The 23,460-nt window shown below is 40.8% G+C and overlaps 1 protein-coding gene across 6 annotated transcripts; it reads right to left on the reverse strand.

Annotated features, from left to right (window-relative positions):
* Positions 1-620: 620 nt before the first annotated feature.
* Positions 621-23,222, reverse strand: NCOA4 (nuclear receptor coactivator 4). Of its 6 annotated transcripts, none has more exons than XM_027111815.1 (10): positions 23,096-23,222; positions 9,067-9,221; positions 7,219-7,359; positions 6,942-7,030; positions 6,523-6,631; positions 5,882-5,971; positions 5,199-5,342; positions 3,096-4,109; positions 2,556-2,696; positions 621-2,208 (listed from the first exon to the last, which is right to left on the reverse strand). In XM_027111815.1, exons 2-10 carry the CDS (start codon positions 9,205-9,207, stop codon positions 2,203-2,205), a joined length of 1,875 nt encoding a protein of 624 aa, XP_026967616.1. In that variant the 5' UTR covers positions 9,208-9,221; positions 23,096-23,222; the 3' UTR covers positions 621-2,202. The 6 variants fall into 6 exon arrangements, with proteins under 6 accessions (XP_026967616.1, XP_026967613.1, XP_026967617.1 ...); XM_027111812.1 differs by having other exon boundaries at positions 5,199-5,345; positions 23,096-23,211; XM_027111816.1 differs by lacking the exon at positions 23,096-23,222 and adding an exon at positions 15,171-15,286.
* Between the last annotated feature and the right edge of the window lie 238 nt (positions 23,223-23,460).

Genomic DNA, 23,460 nt, shown 5'->3' on the forward strand with positions numbered 1-23,460 from the left:
AGTGTACTGTGCTAGAACAATCTGTGCAACAGTCGTGATTCTGTACGCGTTAACTCATCTTACTGGGGATAATTCGAAAAAGAGATGATATAGACACAAGCTGTAAGTTTTTAGGAAGCCTTGGGAAAGCAAGCTAAAGAAAATAAGGACAAGTTATTTAATTTCTGAGTTAGTCTTCTCATCTTTGAAATGAAGTTAAATAAGATTGCACTGCACGATATACATAAGAAATACTAAACAACTGGTGGCTATTGTGATTGATTAGAGAAAGTAAAGTAGGGCCTTTCTGAATGCATCTAGTTAGAAGGAATTTGGCAGAAAAGCACTGAACTTCAGCTGAAGTCCTCTAGTTTAAAAAAAAAGAAAAAGCAGTTTAATATCTTACCTGCAACAGCAGATTAAAAATTAAAAGTAGATATGAAGAGTGTGCAAGAAAGACAATGGAAGTTAGTAATAACCTATTTGCTAATTCAAGAATCATAAAATACACTGATAAATTTAAGTGAATATAAAAACACTGTTTTTATGTTCAAGTGTTTCTCAACTGTACTCCTAACCAAAGGATATCACATTCATATAATTTTGTGACAAGGTGTTTTACAAATCACAGGACAACTATATGGCTGTTATGCTTTTAATGGAGGGAGGCACAAAATCCATCAATGCAAAAGAATGTTTTACACTCATTAGCACAGTGATTGTTAATTTAGGGATACACAATGTGTTAAACCTCAAAAACTACAAGGTTTCCTGCAACCTAAGATAATGGAAAGGCTCCTTAAGTTTTTACCCACCACCTTTAGTTTTAAAGTTCTAAATGGTAGTGGAGAACTAAAAAATAATAGGCTCGTTTCAGCTGTGGTTCAAGAATTCTAATGAAGTTGGCAATGACACTGGGAATGTGAAGTTTCCCCAAAAGGGCTTTCTAGATGACCACATCACAAACTTTAAAAGTATTTCCAATAACACATAGGCAAGTTGAGTGGCTTAATAGTGTAAAAGCCTGGAAAGCAGCTAAGATGTCTCATCTTACAGAATTTTAAAACATGGTATAAATACCATTTCTCTCCTACAGAGAAACTTTTTAAAGCATGGACATAACTTTAGGGATGCTAAGGAAACATCAATACTTTTCATAAAGCTTCAATAAACACCCCAAGGCACAGTGTTCAAAACGGCCTATTCACTAAAATGTCACTGCATTATAAGCTATAGGTATGCTATGCTTGCAGTGAGAGGACATTTAATTTATGCCTAGTTAAAAGCACCAGGTGTCCAGTTCAGCTTACATTTACACAGGATGCACCAGTAACACTTAGGATAGTGAATAGTTCAAGTACTACATTTCCAGCATGTCTTGCCTTTTGCTTTTTGATTAGTCAGCACTGGGGCTCTTCTGCCTGTAGTTCTTCAGAATACTTTGAAAGAGGCTAGGATTACCCTGAATATAGTCTTCAAGCAATATGGAGCCCTTCTGAAAGAGCTGTCTAGATACTTCAATAATAACGTTTAGAGAAGGGAATAAAGATAAAACTTGAAATAGTTGAGTTTGTTTCAAAAAAAGAAAAATAATGTAGAATCTGGCATGTAAGCTAAAATGTTTTGTAATTAATGTCAAAAATTGCCAAGATTGTTAATACTGTTTTGGTAAGAAAAAAACCACTATATTGGCAAGGTTAATTATTTGTGTGAAATAATATTGTACATTAATTAAACAGAAGAATTCACCGTTAATGGAAGAAAACCCACAAGAAGGGGAAGCATCCAAAGGCAATCAAAAGGTTAGGTTAAAAAAAAAAAAAAAGTAAGTTTACTAGTTTCAGAATACATCAACACACCTTGATTATAAAACTATTTCATTTTTAAAACTACAGTGCTTTAATGTACTTCTAATAACAACCCAAACTAAGGAGCCGTGGAGGCTTATGAAAAAGACCTACCCACTATGATGCTGTGTTTCTAGTGTAGGGGTGAATTAATACTTCTGTAAGAAGGAACTGAATCACCTCAACATCAACAAACAGCCTTTTTCTTTTACACAGTAACTCATAATTTGATTATTTCTCTTCACTAGTTCAAAATTAGGCAGAAAAGGAACTACATCAGACCCAGAAACGCAATGATTTGGCAAGCCGCAGTTACTCAGCTCATGGATTTGTGCTAATCTGCAGAAAATTTGCTTGACTCCAGTACTCCATTCCTTCACATCTGTAAAGAAAAGCCCATAGATAAAAAGTCACTTCACTGCAGGATAAAAAGCAAGTTTCCCACCCTGAAGCTCTCACTTCTCAATAAGCTACTAGAATCCACACGGGCTCCAAAAATTCCCCCAACAGCTACATCATCTTGAAAGGTCACTTTCAAGTATGTCCTCGTTACTTCATGGAGCAAGTTCAAGTGAAATACATGAAATTTTTATGATCTTTTCCCCACCTCACCTAATATAGAAACCATTAATAGGAATACAGTTCAGTGGGCAAAGTATGAATTCATATATAAGGCAAAATATCTTTGAGCAGCTAAAACTAATATTTGCACTAGTGGCATGTACCCACCTGTAGAGGAGTTCGATACAACCATTTTTCTTTATCAACTTTAAGCTGCATACAGGCAAAGAGATCACAAACTGCTGGGAGGCCGTAACGGTCTGGGGGAAAGCTGTGTTCCTCCTGTAGGGGCGAATTAAGTAATACTTCCTGCAAGAAGACAAAAGGTGGATTGCTACATGACAACTGGGAGGCGTGAGACCAACAATTCATCTTCAAATAGTGTAGTGTCTATAAAGAATGATGTAAATGTTGGGCATTCTAATAATGAGCAAAGGGGACAACTATTTTCTCTACTCCTAATCTTTTCCATAAGTAGCAATGAAATAGGCCAGATGGGGATTTGGGGCCTAGAAAATGCACAGAAATTTCAGTTTGAATAATCAAATCCTCCATTCTGTTGCTAACATGGCACCAAAATTAATACTTAAGCCATATTTAATAGTTAAGATATTTAAGGATCTGGCCCATTTGCAAGGTTTGGGATTAAGAAAGTAAAAATGTATTAAATATACTTCAAAAGGTGCTATTTTAATGTGTTGTGCTCACCTTGGCCTTCCGAAGTAGCCATTTGTCTTCTCCTGAGGATAACTGGCTAAGATTTCCTGTCTTTTTTCCTGGCAAGACCCAGTCAGCTGTGTTAAAGGGACACCAGGAAGTGGCCAAGTGGCTTGTAAGCTTTGGTATGCCAGCTCTGTCCTCTCTAAGAGGCACTTCCTTGGGACATCCTTCTTTGCATGAGGGGGTAAGGAGCCACTCTGACAAGGGACTGTTCCTTATGACTTGGAAGGAATCAGCAATTCTAGAAGAAGCCATTGCCTTTGGTGCCTTAGCTTGTTCTGTTGCCTCTCTTCTGGATGGACAGAGCCACATATTCAGGGAATCTTTATGTTTCTCAGGTTCAGGTTTTGGTTCCACAGGCATACCATTTTTATCCTTTCCTTCTTTCTTCAGAAGCCATTTACACAGAGCTTCCTTCTCACAATTTTCATCACACACACACTCTGCAAAGCTTGTACAGGGCTCATTGGCTTTGCAGACCTCCTCTACTTTATATGGGTCTTGATGATTCTGGACAAGCCAATCCTCAGTAATCATGCTGGGAGTGGACAAGGGTTTCTTGGCCTCCAAGTGGTCATTCAGGCACTTCAGATTGCCCAGGTTCTCAATCTCCACACCTTTGAGCTGGTTACCCTGACAATTGGTACAAGAATCAGGCTTGACAAGCCAATCATTCACACTATAGGACTCCTGGAACACCTGGAACAAGAGCTTAAACTTCTCACTGGTTTCACAGCTGCCATTCTCAGGCTTCTCAAGCTTATGGGATTCCTGGGGAGTCACCAGCCAATCAGAAAGCTCCATCTCATCTTGATCAAGAAGCTCTAGATCTCCAACCTTTTCAATTTCAATGGAGTAAGAATTGGTAGTAGAATGGCTGTTACACTTTTGGTAACTTGGTTTTTCAGAAACTTCTTGTTGCTGACTCTTGTGGAGCCAATTTTCCAAGCCCTTTAGGTTGCCCCAGACTTTACTGAAGAAATTGCAGGCTCTGGCAGAAGTCTACATAAGAAGTACACAATATTAGTTTGCCAGAATATTATGACTGCTTTGGGATTCAATGATAAGACTTCTACTTATATTTACCACACTGCCCAATGTTTCTAAATTTAAGTATATACATAGCCAAAAGGTATGGGATTTCTCTATTAAGATATTAAAATATATGGTTACAGTAAAACTTAATTTTCTGCAGTTTTAAAATAAACAAGGCAAAATAGGAGGAAGCATTTGTAGTGGTTTATAGAAAAGAGACTAGTACTTCTATATAATGTGACTTTATGAATAAAGAAGACAAAAATGAGCCATGGATATGATGAGACAAGTCATCAAAGAAGGCTAATAAACATGAAAAATACTCAACCTCCTTAGTAATCTAAGAAACTCAAAACAAAAGTTTTTACTGTTACTTCGTGTCAAATTCAGAGAAATAAACTTGTAAACAACTACCACTATTAGAGAAGTTTCAGGGAAGCAGGTCTCTTCAATACTCTGGTGGGAATATAAACTGCTATCAACTTCCTGGAAAGCCAAATTGGCAATCTGTAGCAAAAGTCTTAAAGGGACTGCAGAACTATAATCTAGGAATGCCATTTCTAAGAATTTACTCCTAAAGAATGAATCAAGAATGTACGCAAATAATTAGTTCCTGGACATGCAGAGGAAATGTATTTATATTCAGAAAAACTGAAGTTTAGAGCCAATCAATGAAATATTATATAGTGTGAAGGATTTTATGGAAGAAATTAAATGACAGAGAAATATATTCATGCTCTATTAGTAAAAAAATCTGCTAGCCAAAACAAAAGTTACAGAATGATATTTTTCTTTAAAAGTGTATGTATGCATAAACAACAATGTTACAGTGGTTGTTTCCGCATGTGGGATTATGGGCTTGTATTTCTTTATACAGTTTTTTCCTAAGCTTTTTATCTACAGTGTAGACGTGTCACTACTGTAATAAAAAGTTATTAAAAGATATATATTTCCCAGACTAGAACTAAAAACCAAACAAAGACATACACTATCAGTTAATAACTAGCCCCATCTATTACTTCATCTATCTCAGAAACAATAAAGGCAGCAACACACCTGACTATTCTCCAAGGTCTGCTTTTGGGTGAGCCAGTCCTGCAGATTGGTACTGGGTATGTAAGGAGCTTGGCGACTGCTGGCAGGTTTGCTTCCAAGGAGCCATTCGCTGAGAGGGACAGCTGTGGTGCTGGATGCTGACTTCTGCTAATCACACAATACTTTGCTGCTTAACAAGGCAATGTCAAATGCAGTAGAAAGTTTGCCAGAAAAGCAGGAGACCCAAGTTCTCTAATCTTGGCTTGGTGCTGACCCTGCACAAGTCAAATGACTTCCCTAAGCCTCCATTTTCACAATTACAAAACAAGGAGTATAGCTGATCTCCAGGGTTCTTCTCAACTCAAAACTTCTAGGATCCTATATTCACATTGCCTTTAGAAGTAAATCACCTCTATGAATGATAAAGAGAAGGATCCCTAAGAGAACCAACCCAATCAGAGAGCTATTGATAATTCTTATGAACTAACTGATAACAATTACTTTCTTACTCAATACCTCTAAAACCTCTAAATTTCTGACATTCAGTCTCAAGGGAAGCATTTAATTGCATAAACTAATTTATTACCACTGGTGCCTTTTTACAAATAATTCGTAGCCAAAAAAAAAAAAGTGATATAATCAAAACCCAAAAGAAACATAAGCCAAGTAATAACTCAGTTACAAGAAACAAAATGACATTTTACCTGCTCTGGCAATGCAATATAGCTTCTTTTCTCCAGGAAGGGCCCAATATTTGATGAACTAGCATGAGCCATCAGGTGCTCAGGAATTTGCTATAAGAAAAAAGCAAATTAATCATGTTTACTAATGTTATGCTTTCATACCAAAAAAGTGAAACTGTAATCCCTAAATTTCAAAAGTATTAAGCAAAGTGTTACATTTCACTAGAATATTCTTTATACTAAATTCACTGACCTACGAAGTAGTTATAAAATCTGAGAGTTCCCTATCTGTTGTACTACATAACTATCTTCATGTAAGAAACCTTCACCAGAATTGGTAGTATTACTACTTTTAACAAGACCCAAATGAGACCATATTTGACTCTAAAGACCATTCAAGCCATAAATTTCAGAAGAAAGAAGTCAAAGGTATTTAAAGGGATACAAGATGAATTCTAGAGATGATCAATGAGTCAATACCACATTCCAAGCACTACCAGCCTAATGCTCTATAAATTTAATCAGAAAATGAAATTTCTGAAGCTTATCAAATTCTCAAGAAAGCCACTATTCACAGTGAAAATGTGTTATTTTTAAGACCACCTGTGAGGCCACAGACCTGAGAAGCTCACTATGAACCTTCTGAGATGAACACTACTCACAATGGTCTTAAGAGACCCAAACGTCGTGATTGCCTGGCGCAGGGCAGTTATATCGGCTTCAAAGAGTAGGACAGTCGAATCTTCAGGTTTGAGGGTCAAACTGCCCAGTCTGGAGAAAAAAAATAAAACCTGGCTATTTTAAAGAAACATCTATTTCAAATTCATCCAAAATAGAAACCAAATTGTGAGTTATTTGAAATGACTGTACTTTTCTAAGAAACTCAACCAAAGATAGATGACTTAACCATGTACCATGTATCATACCAAGTATGATATTAAATATATAAAGCAGGATGATCTTATCCAAGGAAGAGAGACGTCAAGTTAAATCCAAATCATGCAATGAGTTACAAAGTGACTCTTTTTTAATACACCAAAGTCAAAGAGCCAAAGTCAAAACAAGCAAAAAGGGTCTTTACCTCTCCAGACACACAGAGACTTGATTGGCTAGATCTTTGTTCTGGGTGCACTCCAGCTGATGAATAAGACAATTGAACTGACCCAGCAACTATAAAAAAAAGGAAACCATCTAGCCACAATGATACTAAAAGCACCAAGTGTATCCAAGTTAACAAATAGCAAATAGCACTCGAGATTAAATTTTTATCTCATCTATATTAATGCTGCATTACAGGAAAAAGTCTCTGGAAACCAGAAACCACATTCAAACCAATCATGGCCTTGCAGTCATCTTACCCAGTACAGCTGTTGGGCCTGCTGCTGTAGCGTCTCCTCTTTAAGCTGATAGATCAGATCTACCTGTTCATACAGCCACACCTCACGGCTTCGAAGGCATTCCAGGTGACGACTTATGCAACTGTGAATCTGGGCTTTGACCTAGAAAACATATATATGTTAGCTTCACTAGTGCTGTAAGCTCAAAGAATGGTGTTTCCCACAGAATGGCGAGGTCCCTAAACTTCTGGGGGTCACAAATCCTTTTGATTATCCAATGACATTTATGCAGTGTCTCCCCAGAAAAATGCATACATTCAAAATTTTGCCTATAATTTCAGCGTTGAGTCCTGAATCCCATCCATGAAACCACCAAAGCCCCATGGACCCAGTTTAAGAATCCCAGCCATAATGCATATCTAAGCTCCAAAATCCTCCTTCAATACTCCTTCTTCTAAGAGGATCAGGTTTATTTTGGGTGTCCTAAAGGAGTCAAGAGAAAATACAAGGATATGTCATGCGATACTGATGCCCCTAAGTTTTCCACATAATTTGAAAACCTATAGTTTTACAAATTCATCAGTGGAAGAAGACAAGAATATTAATAACTAGCCCTTACCTCTTTTCTCACCCTACAAATGAGCAACACATTTACAGTAGGCCAATTTAGTAAAGAGATGTGTCACTACATGTCAACAGCCAGAAGACCATCAGGGTAGACAGTTTATGTAAAATTATAAACTAAATGTCTCTGGAAGCATAAAGAATGATTCAAGAGGGATAAATATAAAATTTCTAAGGAAGAAAATCATAACATCTATAAATTATCCAGGAGAATCCACATAAGAAACTATATATATTTTGTTTTGTTTTGTTTTGGTTTGGTTTTTGTTTTTTGCGGTATACAGGCCTCTCACTGTTGTGGCCTCTCCCGCTGCGGAGCACAGGCTCCGGACGCGCAGGCCCAGTGGCCATGGCTCACGGGCCCAGCCACTCTGCGGCATGTGGATCTTCCCGGACCGGGGCACGAACCCGTGTCCCCTGCATCAGCAGGCGGACTCTCAACCACTGCGCCACCAGGGAAGCCCCAAGAAACTATATTTTAAAACACCTTTTTCTGGATAGTAAAGTGGTATTTCAAAGTCATGTAACACTTGGTCTACCCACTCACCAGCAGAACGTTATTAGGCCAATAGAAGGAACAGATTGCGTTCTGGCTAGCTCTAACAATTAAGTCGTTTACAGAACCATGCCACCACCAAAACCATGCCAATACCAAATTAACAGATGGTAGGGGACATGCTGAAGTGCCATCCTTTATGCATTAAGAACAACTGACCAGTTCAATGAGCTGAGCTCATTCACTTTGTTACTTTTTAGTGGATGGCAGTGCTTGGCACAGGGACCACACACGGAAGCAATCAAAAATGCACGCTGGGGCTTCCCTGGTGGCACAGTGGTTGAGAGTCCGCCTGCCGATGCAGGGAACACGGGTTCGTGCCCCGGTCCGGGAAGATCCCACATGCCGTGGAGCGGCTGGGCCCGTGAGCCATGGCCGCTGAGCCTGCGCATCTGGAGCCTGTGCTCCGCAACGGGAGAAGCCACAACAGTAAGAGCCCCACGTACCCCAAAAAAAAAAAAAAAAAAAATGCACGCTGGACTGAATTATCTAAGGTGGTGCAGGACTTTCCAAACTCTTCTAACATTTGCTTTATTTTCCCTTTGGGATCAAAGGCATCAACATTTCAGGCAGACCATGCAAGGCATGGGGTAAAACTTTTGGGTTTGGAGAAGCCAATCCCTTCGCCATGCTCTAACCAGCCCTGTAATAAGAGTTCAGACAAGGAAAGAGAAAAGCACACGTCACACCTCTCGCAAGTTATCTTTAATTTGCTGTTCAGCCCGGAGAACTCCACCAATAGCCAGCTCCAAGTCCCTCCGTGCATCACAACACCTCAAAAGGGGTTCTTTATTACTGGAGCAGCCACTCTGGTCCTGTGAGGTACTCATTCTGCTCCCTGTTCCTTTAAAAGAAAAAAAGAACAATCCAAATTGCACCATAATTACAACCAAAAACCACCCTGCAATCATCTCCCAAATGATTATTCCAACCAGCTCCCAGTTACTAACTACTTAGATTACTTCCGACATAGGACTTGGTACATAGTATACCCTTAATAAATATTAACTCCTCTTCCCCGCCCACCATTACTGTGTTCCTGCCCAAAAATCCTATGCATCTACTTTAGTTACACTTTACATGGGAACAGATATTTCTGAAAAAATACACTAAATTGCCTGAATTGATAGGGCATATAGCCTCCAAAAAGTTAAAAGAACACTAGATTGTTTCTATTTACATACCTGAAGTCATAAGGGGCATGTGTTCTCGTTTTATAGATTTAGAGCTGAAGACTAAAAGGTCTAGAAGGACCCATAATTACTTTGGAAAGAAGGTGCAAACCAATAACCTAATACACAGAGTTTAGAACACTGTTTAGATCTGACATTAACCTAAATTTATTGGGAGGATTAAATTTTTTATTCCCCCCCTCCTTTTATATTTAGGAAGAACTCAGGGATGCCTTCATAGCTAGGAAACTCTCAGGAATGTAAATCTGACAATAATTTCATGGGATTCTGCTATAAGGGAGGTACTTAGAGAAACTGGTGTGGGAAACCACAGAGAATTTTCTAATAAGCATAGGAGAGAAGAAACAGAAGTGGAAAAATACCACATAACCCAAGATATAATGATATGAGACTGGGACAGAAGACTGTCAGAAAAGCAATGAAGCAAAGCTTGACAAAAACTGCCGGAAGAACAGTCTGATGTGTATCCTGGATAGATCTAGAATCAGAGATGGTTTCTAAATACTTACAAAAAGAAAGCAGTGATCACAGTAGCGCAGCATGGATTCACTAAGCCCTGTGACACCAAAATTATTTCCTTCTTGGGTAGTTTTACTGAACTGGCCAGTCAACGTAATCCTTTAGACACGATATATTTGGACAATAGTAAGACTTGTGACAAGGTTGTATACCATCTCTGTGGACAAAGTGAACATGGGCAAAACAGGCCAACTAAATTGAATCATAAAATTATTTTTTACAAAATACTCAAAGGATAATGAATTGAAACCAGTCTATTAAGTATTTAGAGGTATGCCCCTGTTTTCCCCAATTACTCAACTGTTTTCCCTAATTGCCTGGATGAAAACACAGAAGGCAGACATTAAAGTTGGAGACAACACGGGGCTGTGACAAAACAGATTCCAAACAATCTCTACATAGCTGTTAAATCTTATAAAACAAAAATGTAGATTTTTTTTTTTTTTTACTTGAACGGGGGAGGACAAAGTGGAAGAGAATAAATGTAAAAGGATGGAGGTTTTTAATTGAAAGCAAGCTCTATATGAGTTAGCAGTGTGCTGGATCTCAGAGGAAAATTACTTACATGCTATTTGACTACATTTACCAGAAGTATAGCATTTGCCACTAATCAGTTCCATGTTTATTAGACTAATTTTGAAATTTCTTTCTGAATAGCAAACTTCAGAAAGAGGCATTTAGAAGAAAAAAGAAAGGGGCCTCAAAACCATGAAAACTTTCTCCAGGAAGGGAGGCTGTTTAGATAAGTGGAGTCTCTGGGAGGACAAATTTACTATTCTGGAATACTTGGAGACCTGTCAAATAGAATTAGACCTGTTCAGAATGACCCAAAGGAGTAGAGGAGGATTAACAGAAGATATCTGAGGCAACATATAAAAGAACTTCCTAACAGTCCTGAAGGAAACGACCTTCTCAGAGAAGCAAGCCAGCTTTCGGCTGAACAGCAGTCTACACAGTGCAAATGGCTGACTGCTCATCCCAGACACAGGGAACTCTGGCCTACACTGCATCTTTAAGCCGAGGTTTAGGGCCAGGTGGCTAGCTAGAAGCTGAAACTGGCTGAACACTGTGATTCCCCACCCCCAGAAATAAGACAGCAGGAGGAAAAAGCCCAGTAGGCTTTCTTTTGACCATCTCAGCAGAAAATTCACATTCAGGAACTAGAGTTCCTGAAAGATTCAGGAAATTTTCTAACTTCCCCCTGCTGTTTTGTTGCCACAGTCTGTTTCCCCATAATGATCTCTAAAATGGAAGGGCTTCATTAACTGGATTCGACAGGAATCCCCTTGGAGATTTTTTTTCCAACCCTTGAAACACCAGCTGCAGCTACTTTGCTACCTTCTTTCTCACACTGTAAGCTGCCCTGTTTTAAGCACACCATTAGTGTGCACTTAGTGCACACTGTAGGAACTTTGAACAATACCTGCATAACGAGTGAAATGCTGGCTCATATTCAGAAAGTGGAATGTCACCTCATTACCACAAGTTGCTTCACTTTTCACTTAAGTTACTTATATGCAAAGCATGTTTAGGTGTCTTTCAAATGTATAACCAACTTTCACCTGTGCCAAATTTCCCATTCTTAGGTCCTCACCATGTGTGTGCAATGCCACAATGCCTGGCACAGTGTAAAATTTAAACAGTAACATTAAGTCAAAATGTTGCTTCACAATGTCAAATACCCCAGAACTCTAGATCACGTGGGAGACAAATTCAAATGCATACAGTGCTGACTTAGAGAAGTCTTCTCAAGTCCATCACAAATACTATACAACTGCCTAACAAGAACAGAATATGGCAAAAGTACACAAATTGGATTTTCCCCTTATCAGCTATGGATAGAAAATAGGATGAGATTTAAAAGTTACAAAACTGATTTTCCCCACATATTTATCCCTTGTTGTCAAATTAAAATGAGTGTTATCCTTCAAAACAGTAACCTTGTTAGAGTAGGGGTCTTTAAAGCCATTAAGAAAACCTGTTTCATTCCTTTACGGCCAGCCCCAGGGATGTCTGTCCCTTCGCTGCCCTTGGCTCTGACCCTCCTCCTCCCTGTGGAGCAGTCAAGGGGCAGTCAGCTTCCATAGTTGAAATCCCAAGAAAGAAGCTGTGCAAAGGTTTGCCTTCTTGTACTTCAGTGAGGAGAGAGCCCTCAGAGCTGAAATCAAGAACTCCACCACATGGGTGAATTCAAACCACAATAAGGTGAAGCCTGAGCTAGCTTTATGAAATGTCACATCCAAAGAGACGTTTATGAGTTATCTAGCTCATATGGTCAATTTCAAAAATTCACCATTCCTTTCAGGTTAGAGAGTCAATGTAGCAAGCACGATGTTTAAGAGATTACTCTGAGGCCTGACAAACCAGAATTCCAGCTCCATCTGCAACCTTCAGACCCATGAGCGAGTTACTTAACTTCTCTGGATCTCAGTTCCCTCTAGAAAAATGTGGACAATGACAGTAGCTACGAAGTGCTGCAATGAAGTTAAAGTGAGACAGTATCTGCCTTTAGGCACTTAACCCAGGCCCTGCACACTGCACTTTTTAACGCTTTGGTTGTTTTTGGTTAGCTGAATTATGGGGACCTTAAGAATCTCCACCTATGGACTATATAGAAAGCAGCACTGAAGCTAGAAAAGGCTTTGAAGTGAGGAGGCCCTGATTTAGAATCATTTAGCCATTAATCAATGCTATGACCTTGGACCATTTGCCCTTTTTGAACCTAATGTCTTAATTAAATAAGTGAGGATAACAATACTTACCTCATAGACTTAGGGGTGAGGATGTGGTACCTATTTAATAAATATAGCTCCCCATATACTCTCTCACTATAAAACCCAGCAAAAGGCAAGTTGTTTTTATGGCAAAAGCTCAGTAGTCTAAACTCTCTAATATATACCAAGTGTACACACACTTTTGCCTGTTTTCTTACCTGTAAAAAGATTAGACCAAATCAGCTCTAATTCTAAAATTCAGATCAATGAAAGACTACTAAAAATGTCATTTTCTCTTCACCTTTATAATACAAACTACTGCCCTACCACCTTCAACAGAGGATTGCCTTAAATGTGTATTTTTTTTTTTGAGACAAGTTAAAAGTTTAAGTGCTTTCTAAAACTTCCCTGCCTCTAGGGTTCCTGTTCTAGGTTTTGGAGGAGGAGAGAGATAGAGGGGGAAACACACACATCCTTCAAACAAATGAATAAGGCTCCAGGAAAACCTGGAGCTTTCCTCAAAGAAGAGTTCCACAAACTATATATGCCATACTTGCATAATGCTTTGCACAAATCTAGTTATGAAATCCAAAGATCATGGAACCAGAACTGAGCAACTAAACCACAAATGAAGCTAAGTCCCTATCATATGGTTTAACCATAAAATTTCCAAAGAAACATAACCCTCTTGTGACCGACACAAACCACAATTTAAAGTTGGAAAACCTTAGCCACCTCTTTAGTAGACTACTCTCATTAAACAGATGAAGCCACAAAGCCCCAGAGAGTTTAAATGACCCATCCACAGCCATTACACGCAGATTTGGGTTTAGAACTAGCATTCCTAGGGTCTAGTCCTGGATTCTCTCCTTCTTACCAGCTTGTTCTTCCTTTAGTGTATTATCACCCATAAATTCTTTTTATTTGCCAACACTAAAGATTAAAATTAACATTCCAATGGGTTACTAATGGAACACCTTCCGTTAAGAATCTCAGTCCAGGGCTTCCCTGGTGGCGCAGTGGTTGAGAATCCGCCTGCTGATGCAGGGGACACAGGTTCGTGCCCCGGTCCGGGAAGATCCCACATGCCGCGGAGCGGCTGGGCCCGTGAGCCAGGGCCGCTGATCCTGCGCGTCCGGAGCCTGTGCTCCGCAACGGGAGAGGCCCCAACAGTGAGAGGCCCGTGTACCGCAAAAAAAAAAAAAAAAAAAAAAGAATCTCAGCCAATTCTCATAGTCCTCAATAAATTATAACAATTTTTCAGAACCGTCTTCCTTAGATAATGCTAACAAAAATAAACAGCACATCATGATAGACTCAGAATAATCAAAACACTTCCAAGATGAAGGACAGGAGCAACAGCCCTGGGTTCTGATCTCACATCTTATCACAACCATTCCGCATTCCATTCCTCTGTCTGAATGCTTATATCATTTCTAACTGCACCTTCCAGGTCTCACTGCTTTTCCCCCCTTCCCAAATGGCCCTCCTCTCCAAAAAAGGTGTCCACTTTTCACTTATTTTCCTAGCATCTAAATCACTGCGAAAAGACCAAGCCCTTAAAAAACAGACCCATAAGACACTTACTATGTTCTATGAATTACTAAATTCGAAACACTAACTGCCCATTTGGTTATCTTTGATAAGACAATATATATCAGAACATCTGTACAAATTTTCAGGAAAAAAATTAAAGTAATAGTCCGCATGCAATTTTACCTTGAGACATTTCTTAACATGTTCTTTCTTCTTACTGTTAGTTTTAAAAAACAAAAGGTTTTTTTATGTCACAATTCATTAACTCAAAGGTTATCTATACGTATCTTATCCTAACCCTTTAATTCTTTAATAATTTCTGAAATTCAAGATCTGATTCTTCGTAATTTAAAAACATGTAAATAAAGATTAATTCCTGAAGAAACAAACAAAATAAGGTAATAAATTCACGATAGCACATTTTAAGATCGTTTAACACTTCAGACCTTACTGCGCTCAGATCTACCTTTACACATGTAACTATGAGCAATCAATTCCAGCACTTCAACTTTCCGAAGCAGTAACTGAAAACTGACCACAATATTGGTCATTACCATCTAATGCCAATTTAAGCGTTTCTAGTTCAAAAGCAACATTGACTCATGCGACTTTCCAGGTTTCCCAACACTTTCTAGGAGCACTGTCGCCCTAAGAAGCCTGAGTCCCGTCCTCCCTGGAAGCCGCAGCCGCGCGTTCACTCTCCGCTTAAGAGCGGGCACGAGTACTGCTCAGTACGCATGCGCACAGCCCCGACCGCAGGGCCCGTTCCCAGCCCGGCAAGGGGAACCCACCCCGAGGGCTCCCGCTGCGGCCCTGCACTGCCAGACGTACCTCCTTGCAGGCCAGGTCCCCGCCGTGTGAGCTGCCCAGCAAGCAGAACGCTGCTTTATCCGCGACCAGGGTGACAAAGTTTCCTTTTACCCTCAGGTCGCGCCCCGCCCGCGCGCCTGGCAGCTCCCCACGGGCGGGCGGGAGCGCGCACGTCGGCGCCGGGGTGGGGCCGGAGGCTCCGCCCACTCGGGCGGCTCGCGAGACCCTATAGCTGCCCGAGGACGCCCCGCAGCCTCCCGCAAGGCTCCGGCGTGGCTCCAAGCCGCTTGGGCTCCCGGCTGGACGCCACCATCCCCGCCCGACCGCTCAGGGCGAAAGCCAGCTCGCAGAGCCCCGAGGGATGCCAGGGGCTCCTCTCCAGCCTCTCCTCGGCCCACCTGCTCCAGCGCTTAGCCTGTGTCCACCCCGATCCGCGCCCCAAATCGTCAAGACGTCTTTGATTTAAGGATTTTGCTGCTAATCACTACAAAGAAATAACAAACGTGGGCCAGTCAGAAGGCTTCCGGAGTTATTACTGGAATGTTCCTGGCCAGTAGCTCCTGACTCCCTGAGATTACCACTGTCAGCCTAACAGGTTCAAGGCCCGGCTTTTGTTTCAGGCTCTGACATCTCACTTCTGTGACATACCTCTACCTATACCCCAGCGTCCCTCTGTCTCTCTCAAACACAGTCCACACGGCCTCAATCCAGTGCTGCATTTAACACTCATGGATGCTTCTCATTCAACAAGCTGAGCACCAACCAGATGCCAAGCTCTATTCTAGGTGCTGGGAATACAATAGTGAAATGAAAGCTCCACCAGGACAGTAGTACAGAGTAGTTAAGAGGATGAACTCTGGAGCTAGACCGTTGCCACACAAAACCTGGCTCTGCCACTTAGATGCGGTGTAACCTTAGGCAAGTCACTTAACCAATCTGTGCCTCAGTTTCCCCATCTGTAAAATGAGGACAATAATAATGGGCCCAACTCAATGAGAATTATATGAATATACAAAAAAATGTTTAGGACAGTATCTTACGCATAGTAAGTACTTCCTGTCTGATGATTATCACGCTCATGGTACGTACCTCTACTTTGATGCCCTTTTCTCCGAAAATAATCCTCAAAGTCTGCATATCCCATCAGGCCAGAGATAGAATTCTATACAGCCTTGTCATTCCCTTCAATTTTTTTAATGTAAAATACTTACTCTCATCTATGCATATGAAGCTATCTTCATAAACAGAGTAAAGCAAAACCACTTGACAAAAAGCAAAGGCCAGTGGACACTGAAGACTATCACCCTCAATTAAGCATCCCTCAGATTTCAGATGAACAGAGTTTATGGAAGTGCCTGCTTTATCTGTGTTGCACAGTTTCTGGGATCCCACTTCAGACATTCACTACCAAAAATAATGAGAAAGCAACTTATCTCTGAATTCAAAATTTCTTCATTGGAGAACATATTTTGTGAAGATACAAAAAAGATACATACCTCTGAATGATGTTAAGTTAAAATTTGATAGCCCTTTGTATTTATACTTTAAGTCAATGGCTAGAAAAAAGGAATTCTCAGTCTGTAAAAATGGCTGTCAAGAACTTTCACCTCTCTTTTATATGCCACTACAAAATAGTTACAATGTAAATAAATACAGTAGGAACTTTGTGGACAATCACCTACATAACCAGTGGTTTCTATGCCCTCTCTAAAGGATCCTGGCCAATGCCTCAGCACACTAAATGCTGCAGCTCTTCTTCACTTGAACTTACACAGTTACTGAGAGTCAGTGTTATTCTGTTTATGACAGCTTTAGTTACTATAATGATGTGATTTACTAAAGAGTATATAAATATAAAAACACTGGGGAGAGAAAAAAACCATAAACATCTACAAGAATTCTGCATTCAGACTTTGCAGGCACCTCTTTACTCCCTTAAGCTTTGTTATTTGCCCTGGCATATTTATGAAATGTTTAAGTTCTAAAGGGAAAAAAGTCATAAGGCATTTTACCTCTCTTATGTTTCAAGATTTCTACGGTGTCTCACAACAAGAGAATCATCTATTTCCCGGTAGATTAGTAGATAATCTCATCTAAAGAGAGCATAAACTATAACTCTCCAATGGTTCCCCCCTGCCTACAGGATAAAGTCCAAATTTCTTTAATAAATAAAGTTCTCTGTCTTCTGGCTTCAGCCTGACTCTCCTGCTGTCTCCCCAGAGCAGCGCCCACACCATGATCTTCCAGACGGCAGTTCCATGCATAGACCAGGCTGGTTTGCCTTGTACAGCTTGGCTCTCCCAGCTCTCTCTGCCAGCAAAGCCAGTTCCTCCCCTTCTCCCCAACTGTCTGCTTTTCTGACTATGCTTAAGTCACCAACACTATTAAGCCTTTCCTGACCAAGCATCCCATTCCTCAATAGTTTTGACCTAGTGAGTTAACTGCTGCCTCCTCTGGGCTCACTGTAATCTGTATAAGTTTCCAGCATGACACCTATAACACATGTTATCCTTACTGTTACATGTCTGCCTCCTTAGCCTGAGAGGTCCCCAAGAGAAGGGACCACATATTATTTGGCTTTGTACACCCTAGTGCTAAACAGACTGCCTGCTATCGGTATCATGGCATTACCAACCCCCCTTTACATTCTATGTGCTCTATTGAATTGAAATAAAGAGAATGGTGTCCCTGGAGTTGTGCAGTGCTGTAGCCCTCAACTCAACAGAGGCTTAATACATGTTTGATAAATGGATGAATGAATAAATTTTAAATGAATGCTCAATTTCAGACCAGCCACAATAACTATGGTAGAATTCTGCTTCAAACATAAGTAATCAACTTGATGTCCCACTAAGGCCTGCATTAATTCAGGAGGGTTTTTCAGAAGTGGAAATGTTTCTACCATAACTATTACTTTTTGTTCTCTTTCAAACAAGACAAAACTAGCAAGGATATTGCTACTGAAACTATGATTCCAGGATAGGCACTGATTTAATGTGTCTTTCCTGATGCCAAGCCCATCAAAGCCCAGCTATACAGATTCACAAGCACCAGCTGATTTGTGAGTTAAAGGGGAAACATTAACTGTATTTACAGCCAACTCTGGATTTTTTTCTCTGATTTTGCAGTACCACAGAAATTCCAGCTGACATCACAGAAGTTTGGTAAGCTTTCAGAAGTAGGGCTGTGCCCTATCTTCAACTTGAAACTTCCCGCCATAATATAGCCAAGGTTAGGAAACCATGTTATTTATCTACCATCACAGTGATAATATCATTTTATCCCTGATTTTATATGGTAAACACCTTGCAGTTTTCCCCACAGAAATAAGCAAGTTATAAAATATTTTCCCTCCTCTAAAGCCTGGGGGACTAGAAAATATGCCAAAATAAAACTCAAAATATACCTGAGATCATGTTCTTATGAAATCTGTAGTTGTCCAAGTATTAAAAGACCTAACTTCTTGTCTATGAGCAACTGACAAGCAAAAACCTTTTAACCTATGTTGCCAGTTACTCACTCCTTCACTGAACCAAATTGTTACATTTGTAAAGGACTCAAGGCAATGCTAGATAAGAGGAATACTTAACACCCAAACATACTCCTTACCTCAAAAAGAACATCTTGATTCCACTGCATAATTGAGCCAAGCAAAATCAGGGATGACGAGCTGGGATAAGAATGGCTAAGAGAGTTGGAATGAGCATTCATGTCAGTAGTAAAGAAAAAAAAGCACTCTCAAGATAACTTTTTGTTCACTTGCCAGTGAATCTATTTAATTCAGAGTAAGGATGACTTGCTAGGATTTGAGGTATGGCAGGCTAGGTGGGAAGTTTACAAATTATGACTGTAATGTTATGATTTAACAAGCAAAGAAGACAAGCTCAGAAAGACTATATGGCAGCTCCTCTAACTGACAAGCATAGATAGAAACACTATTAAAACAATTCACCAGAGCAAAAGTGGTCAACTTGGCCTCCTTATCAGCCTAGGCCACCTGCATTGTTTACATCTTGTATGTCGCAACAATGTATTTAGACATACCTGTATAGGAAACAGAGCCAAAGTGAAAACCCGGAGCAAAATTTTAAGACGGCCAAAAAGCAGCAGGAAGAATAATAAAACTGCCATGGAAATCTATAGTTCCTTCATGAAACTGAACTTAATCTAGTATATACATATTGGTTGGTCCCTTATCATAATCACTTTGGACTTGCAACCTAACTAGTAAGTATACAGAGACACTGAATTTACTGATTTCAGTAACACTCAGAAGGTGCTCTCTGATCCAGCAGCACATTGCACTGTGTATCCTGCATAGTGAATGGTCTTCATTCTCTGAGGCTGGAGCTGCTCCTCCAGCATGCCTCAGGGCCCTTGCATTTATCCTCCAGATATCGTGCCCACTCCTCTTCCTTAGTGTCATCTTCCTCACTACCCTATGTAAAATAAGTCTTCCTTCCACACATTTCCCCTTAATATATTTTATTTTTAAATTATCTCCATAGTATTTATCAGTATCTGACACGTACAAACCATTTATTTTCTGATCCCACTTCAGAAAACACACTAGAAGATATACGTTCCACACAGGCAGGGACTTTGTCTTTTTGTTCACTGTTATACAGTAGATGTTCAATAAATATTCATTGGAAGAATGGATCCAGGGACTTCCCTGGTGGCGCAGTGGTTAAGAATCCGCCTGCCAATGCAGGGGACATGGGTTCGAGCCCTGGTCCGGGAAGATCCCACATGCCGCAGAGCAACTAAGCCCGTGCACCACAACTACTGAGCCTGCGCTCTAGAGCCCGTGAGCCACAACTACTGAGCCCTGTGCCACAACAACTGAAGCCCACGCACCTAGAGCCTGTGCTCCACGACAACAGAAGCCACTGCAATGAGAAGCATGGGCACAGCAACAAAAGAGTAGCCCCAGCTCGCCGCAACTAGAGAAGGCCTACGTACAGCAACAAAAGACCCAACGTAGCCAAAAATAAATAAATATATATAAAAAAAAAAGAATGGCTTCGGTAAGTATTTAATATATCTATGTGCCAAGACTTTTACACATTATCTCATTTAGTTCTCACAAAACTTTAAGGTACATATGCACTATCAACACAATTTATTTATTTATTTTAACATCTTTATTGGAGTATAATTGCTTTACAATGTTAATTTCTGCTGTATAACAAAGTGAATCAGCTATCTGTATACATATATCCCCATATCCCCTCCCTCTTGCGCCTCCCTCCCACCCTCCCTATCCCACCCCTGTAGGTGGTCACAAAGCACCGAGCTGATCTCCCTGTGCTATGCAGCTGCTTCCCACTAGCTATCTATTTTTACATTTGGTAGTGTATATATGTCAATGCTACTCTCTCACTTCATCCCAACTTACCCTTCCCCCTCTCCGTGTCCTCAAGTCCATACCCTACGTCTGCATCTCTATTCCCGTCTTCTTGCCCCTAGGTTCATCAGAACTTTTTTTTTTTTAGATTCCATATATGTGTTAGCATACTGTATTTTTCTCTTTCTGACTTACTCACTCTGTATGACAGACTCTAGGTCCATCCAACTCATTACAAATAATTCAATATCGTTTCTTTTTATGGTTGAGTAATATTCCATTGTATATATGTGCCACATCTTCTTTATCCATTCATCTGTCAATGGACACTTAGGTTGCTCCCATGTCCTGGCTATTGTAAACAGTGCTGCAATGAACATTGTGGTACATGTCTCTTTTGAACTATGGTTTTCTCACGGTATACATCCAGTAGTGGGATTGCTGGGTCATATGGTAGTTCTATTTTTAGTTTTTTAAGGAACCTCCATACTGTTCTCCATAGTGGCTGTATCAATTTACATTCCCACCAATAGTGAAAGAGGGTTCTCTTTCCTCCACACCCTCTCCAGCATTTATTGTTTGTATATTTCTTGATGATGGCCATTCTGACTGGTGGGAGGTAATACCTCATTGTGGTTTTGACTTGCATTTCTCTAATGATTAGTGATGTATCAACACAATTTTAAAAACAGAGAAACTAAAGCTTGACAAGGTTAGATATATTACCTACAGTCACAGGATTCCAAGTAAAAGAACCAAGATTTAATGCCAGATGAGTCTAAGGTCTCCAACCACACAATGTATGTTGAAGGGATCATTTAGGTGTCAAGATTTTATTATCTCTTTTTATTCATTCAACAAATATTTATTGAGTGTCTAAGCTGACACATACTGTGATAGTCCCCAAGGACACAATGGTAAACTTGCCATCTAGAGGAAAATTTGTGCCATTGAGTCACCGAAAACTAAGAAAATAAGAAAACTTTGAAATAGACTGCGATTTAGAAGTCCACCAGCAGCAACCACTGCTCTGAATGCCTTCCAGTGTGCCAACACTTACTCTGGGAGGGAAACTAGCCAGGAAGCTAGTGGGGGAGGGATATGTATCAGAATCGCCTGTGCAGTTTTATGAAGCCCCTACACAGGCTACTGAGATTCTGGCACAGCTAAACCGACTGAATCTTAATAAAATGTGGGTGGGGTGGGGAAACCTATGTAATTCTAAAATAAGATACCTCCTCCCTCTTTGAGAATCACATCTTACTTTCCCTGCATAGCTCACCAGGCTTCTCCACTTTTGAAATATCTCTTTTCCCAAAAGTAATAATATAATTGTAGAAGTTTATTTAAACACAAAATACAGTTATCATAAAACCTTAGACCACTAGGTTTTCCCTGGGGACCCAAGGACAATAGAAAAGGAGGAAAGAATATTAAAATATAAGAAATGTTACCGTGCTAGACTTTACATATACCATCTCACTTACTTAACAAATTTGCAAGCTAGCAAACTGTCAAAATGCAAACCAAGTGACTTGCCTCAAAGGTACATGCACCACACCTCCCATCTCCATTGCAGCATTTGGGTGCGTCTTCCTCAAAGGCTCTGAGGTTATTTAAAGTTCAGAAATGTCACATTAGTACCCTGTGCAGAAATGAGCCAGCTATGATCACCTGCCCCGTTCTCACCCAGGAAGTAACTCAATAGTCCCTACAACCATATTTCCATATTACCAAGTAGGTGGTTCAAACAGTTATGCTATGGTGAACCTTACCCTGATTAGAAAACAACACAAAATGGTACGGTGAAAAAAGCTCTGCCTTTGGGGTCAAACAGACACTAGCACTCCGCCTTCTGCCATTCTTGATCGCATCACCCCTGTTACATCATGTGACACTTAAGACTATATGATCATTGTTGTTCCTGCCACAAGAATTCAGTTCCATGAAAATAAGGGCTGTGCCCATTTTCTTTCATCGCTATATCCTCAACACCCTTAACATATAGGCACTGAATTAAATAATTCTTGGTGGAATGAGTCAATGAACTAGCAAGCCTCGCTTTTCTCATCTGTAAAAAGGAGATAATGGAACTACCTCTCGGGACTGTTAGGAGAACTACAAGCACTTTACGGTAAGTGACGCTGTGTTGGCAGGTAGAGGGCCGAAAAAAACGTTATCTTCTTCGCGTTTCCACCCAACAGGCTAGGAATGTATATACTCTGGGTCCGGTCGGGAAAACAGGCCCCTCCTTGCTCCAAGTGACCCCGGCGAGAGGGAGCAAAAACTTGGAGCTGTCACAGCCGGGGCCGGGGGGCGGGCGGGCAGACAGCCGTTGGTGGTCCCCAAGCCAGAGTGTCTAAGGACGAAGGGAGAACAGGCCGGGCGGGGAGAGAGAGGAAGGCAGGCCCAGGCCGGCGGGCGGGCAGGAGGAAGCCGCCCTCGAGGCAAGTGGGTCGAGGGAGAGGCCGGCCTCGAAAGGCAGCCCCAGACAGGCCCGGGCCGATCCGGTATGCGGCCATGGCGCCCCAGACCGACCCGCGGCGTTGAGATAGGGAGGAGGCACGCCCGCCCCGCTAGCCCCTCCGGTACTTACCACCTCCGAGTGCAGCTCCGGGCGTTCTGAGGAGACCTTAGCGGACAGAGGCACTGCCCGACACAAGCCAAGGGCCTAAAGGCAGACTTCTCGCGAGAACACAACCTTCCTCCCACGCCTCTTACCAAATGTTTGACAGTCTCGCGAGATCTCAAGTTGAGTCGGCCCAAGGTCTTTGACTACCCTCCAGAGGGCGAGAGCGCCGGCGCACAAGTTTTCCTGGGCCATAGATCAGGGTCCTTTCGCCGTTTAGGAATAAATAAGATTAAATGAAAGAAACATTTGTCGAAGGCAGGCTCTGTAACGAGGACTATCCTAAGTGATTCTCTCACACCAGATGTCCTAACAAGGCAGATATTATTTAG

The sequence above is a fragment of the Aethalodelphis obliquidens genome, unplaced genomic scaffold (assembly GCF_003676395.1).
Source record: "Aethalodelphis obliquidens isolate GAN/ISIS:26980383/991018 unplaced genomic scaffold, ASM367639v1 scaffold11, whole genome shotgun sequence".
In the NCBI taxonomy this organism is placed as follows: domain Eukaryota; kingdom Metazoa; phylum Chordata; class Mammalia; order Artiodactyla; family Delphinidae; genus Aethalodelphis; species Aethalodelphis obliquidens.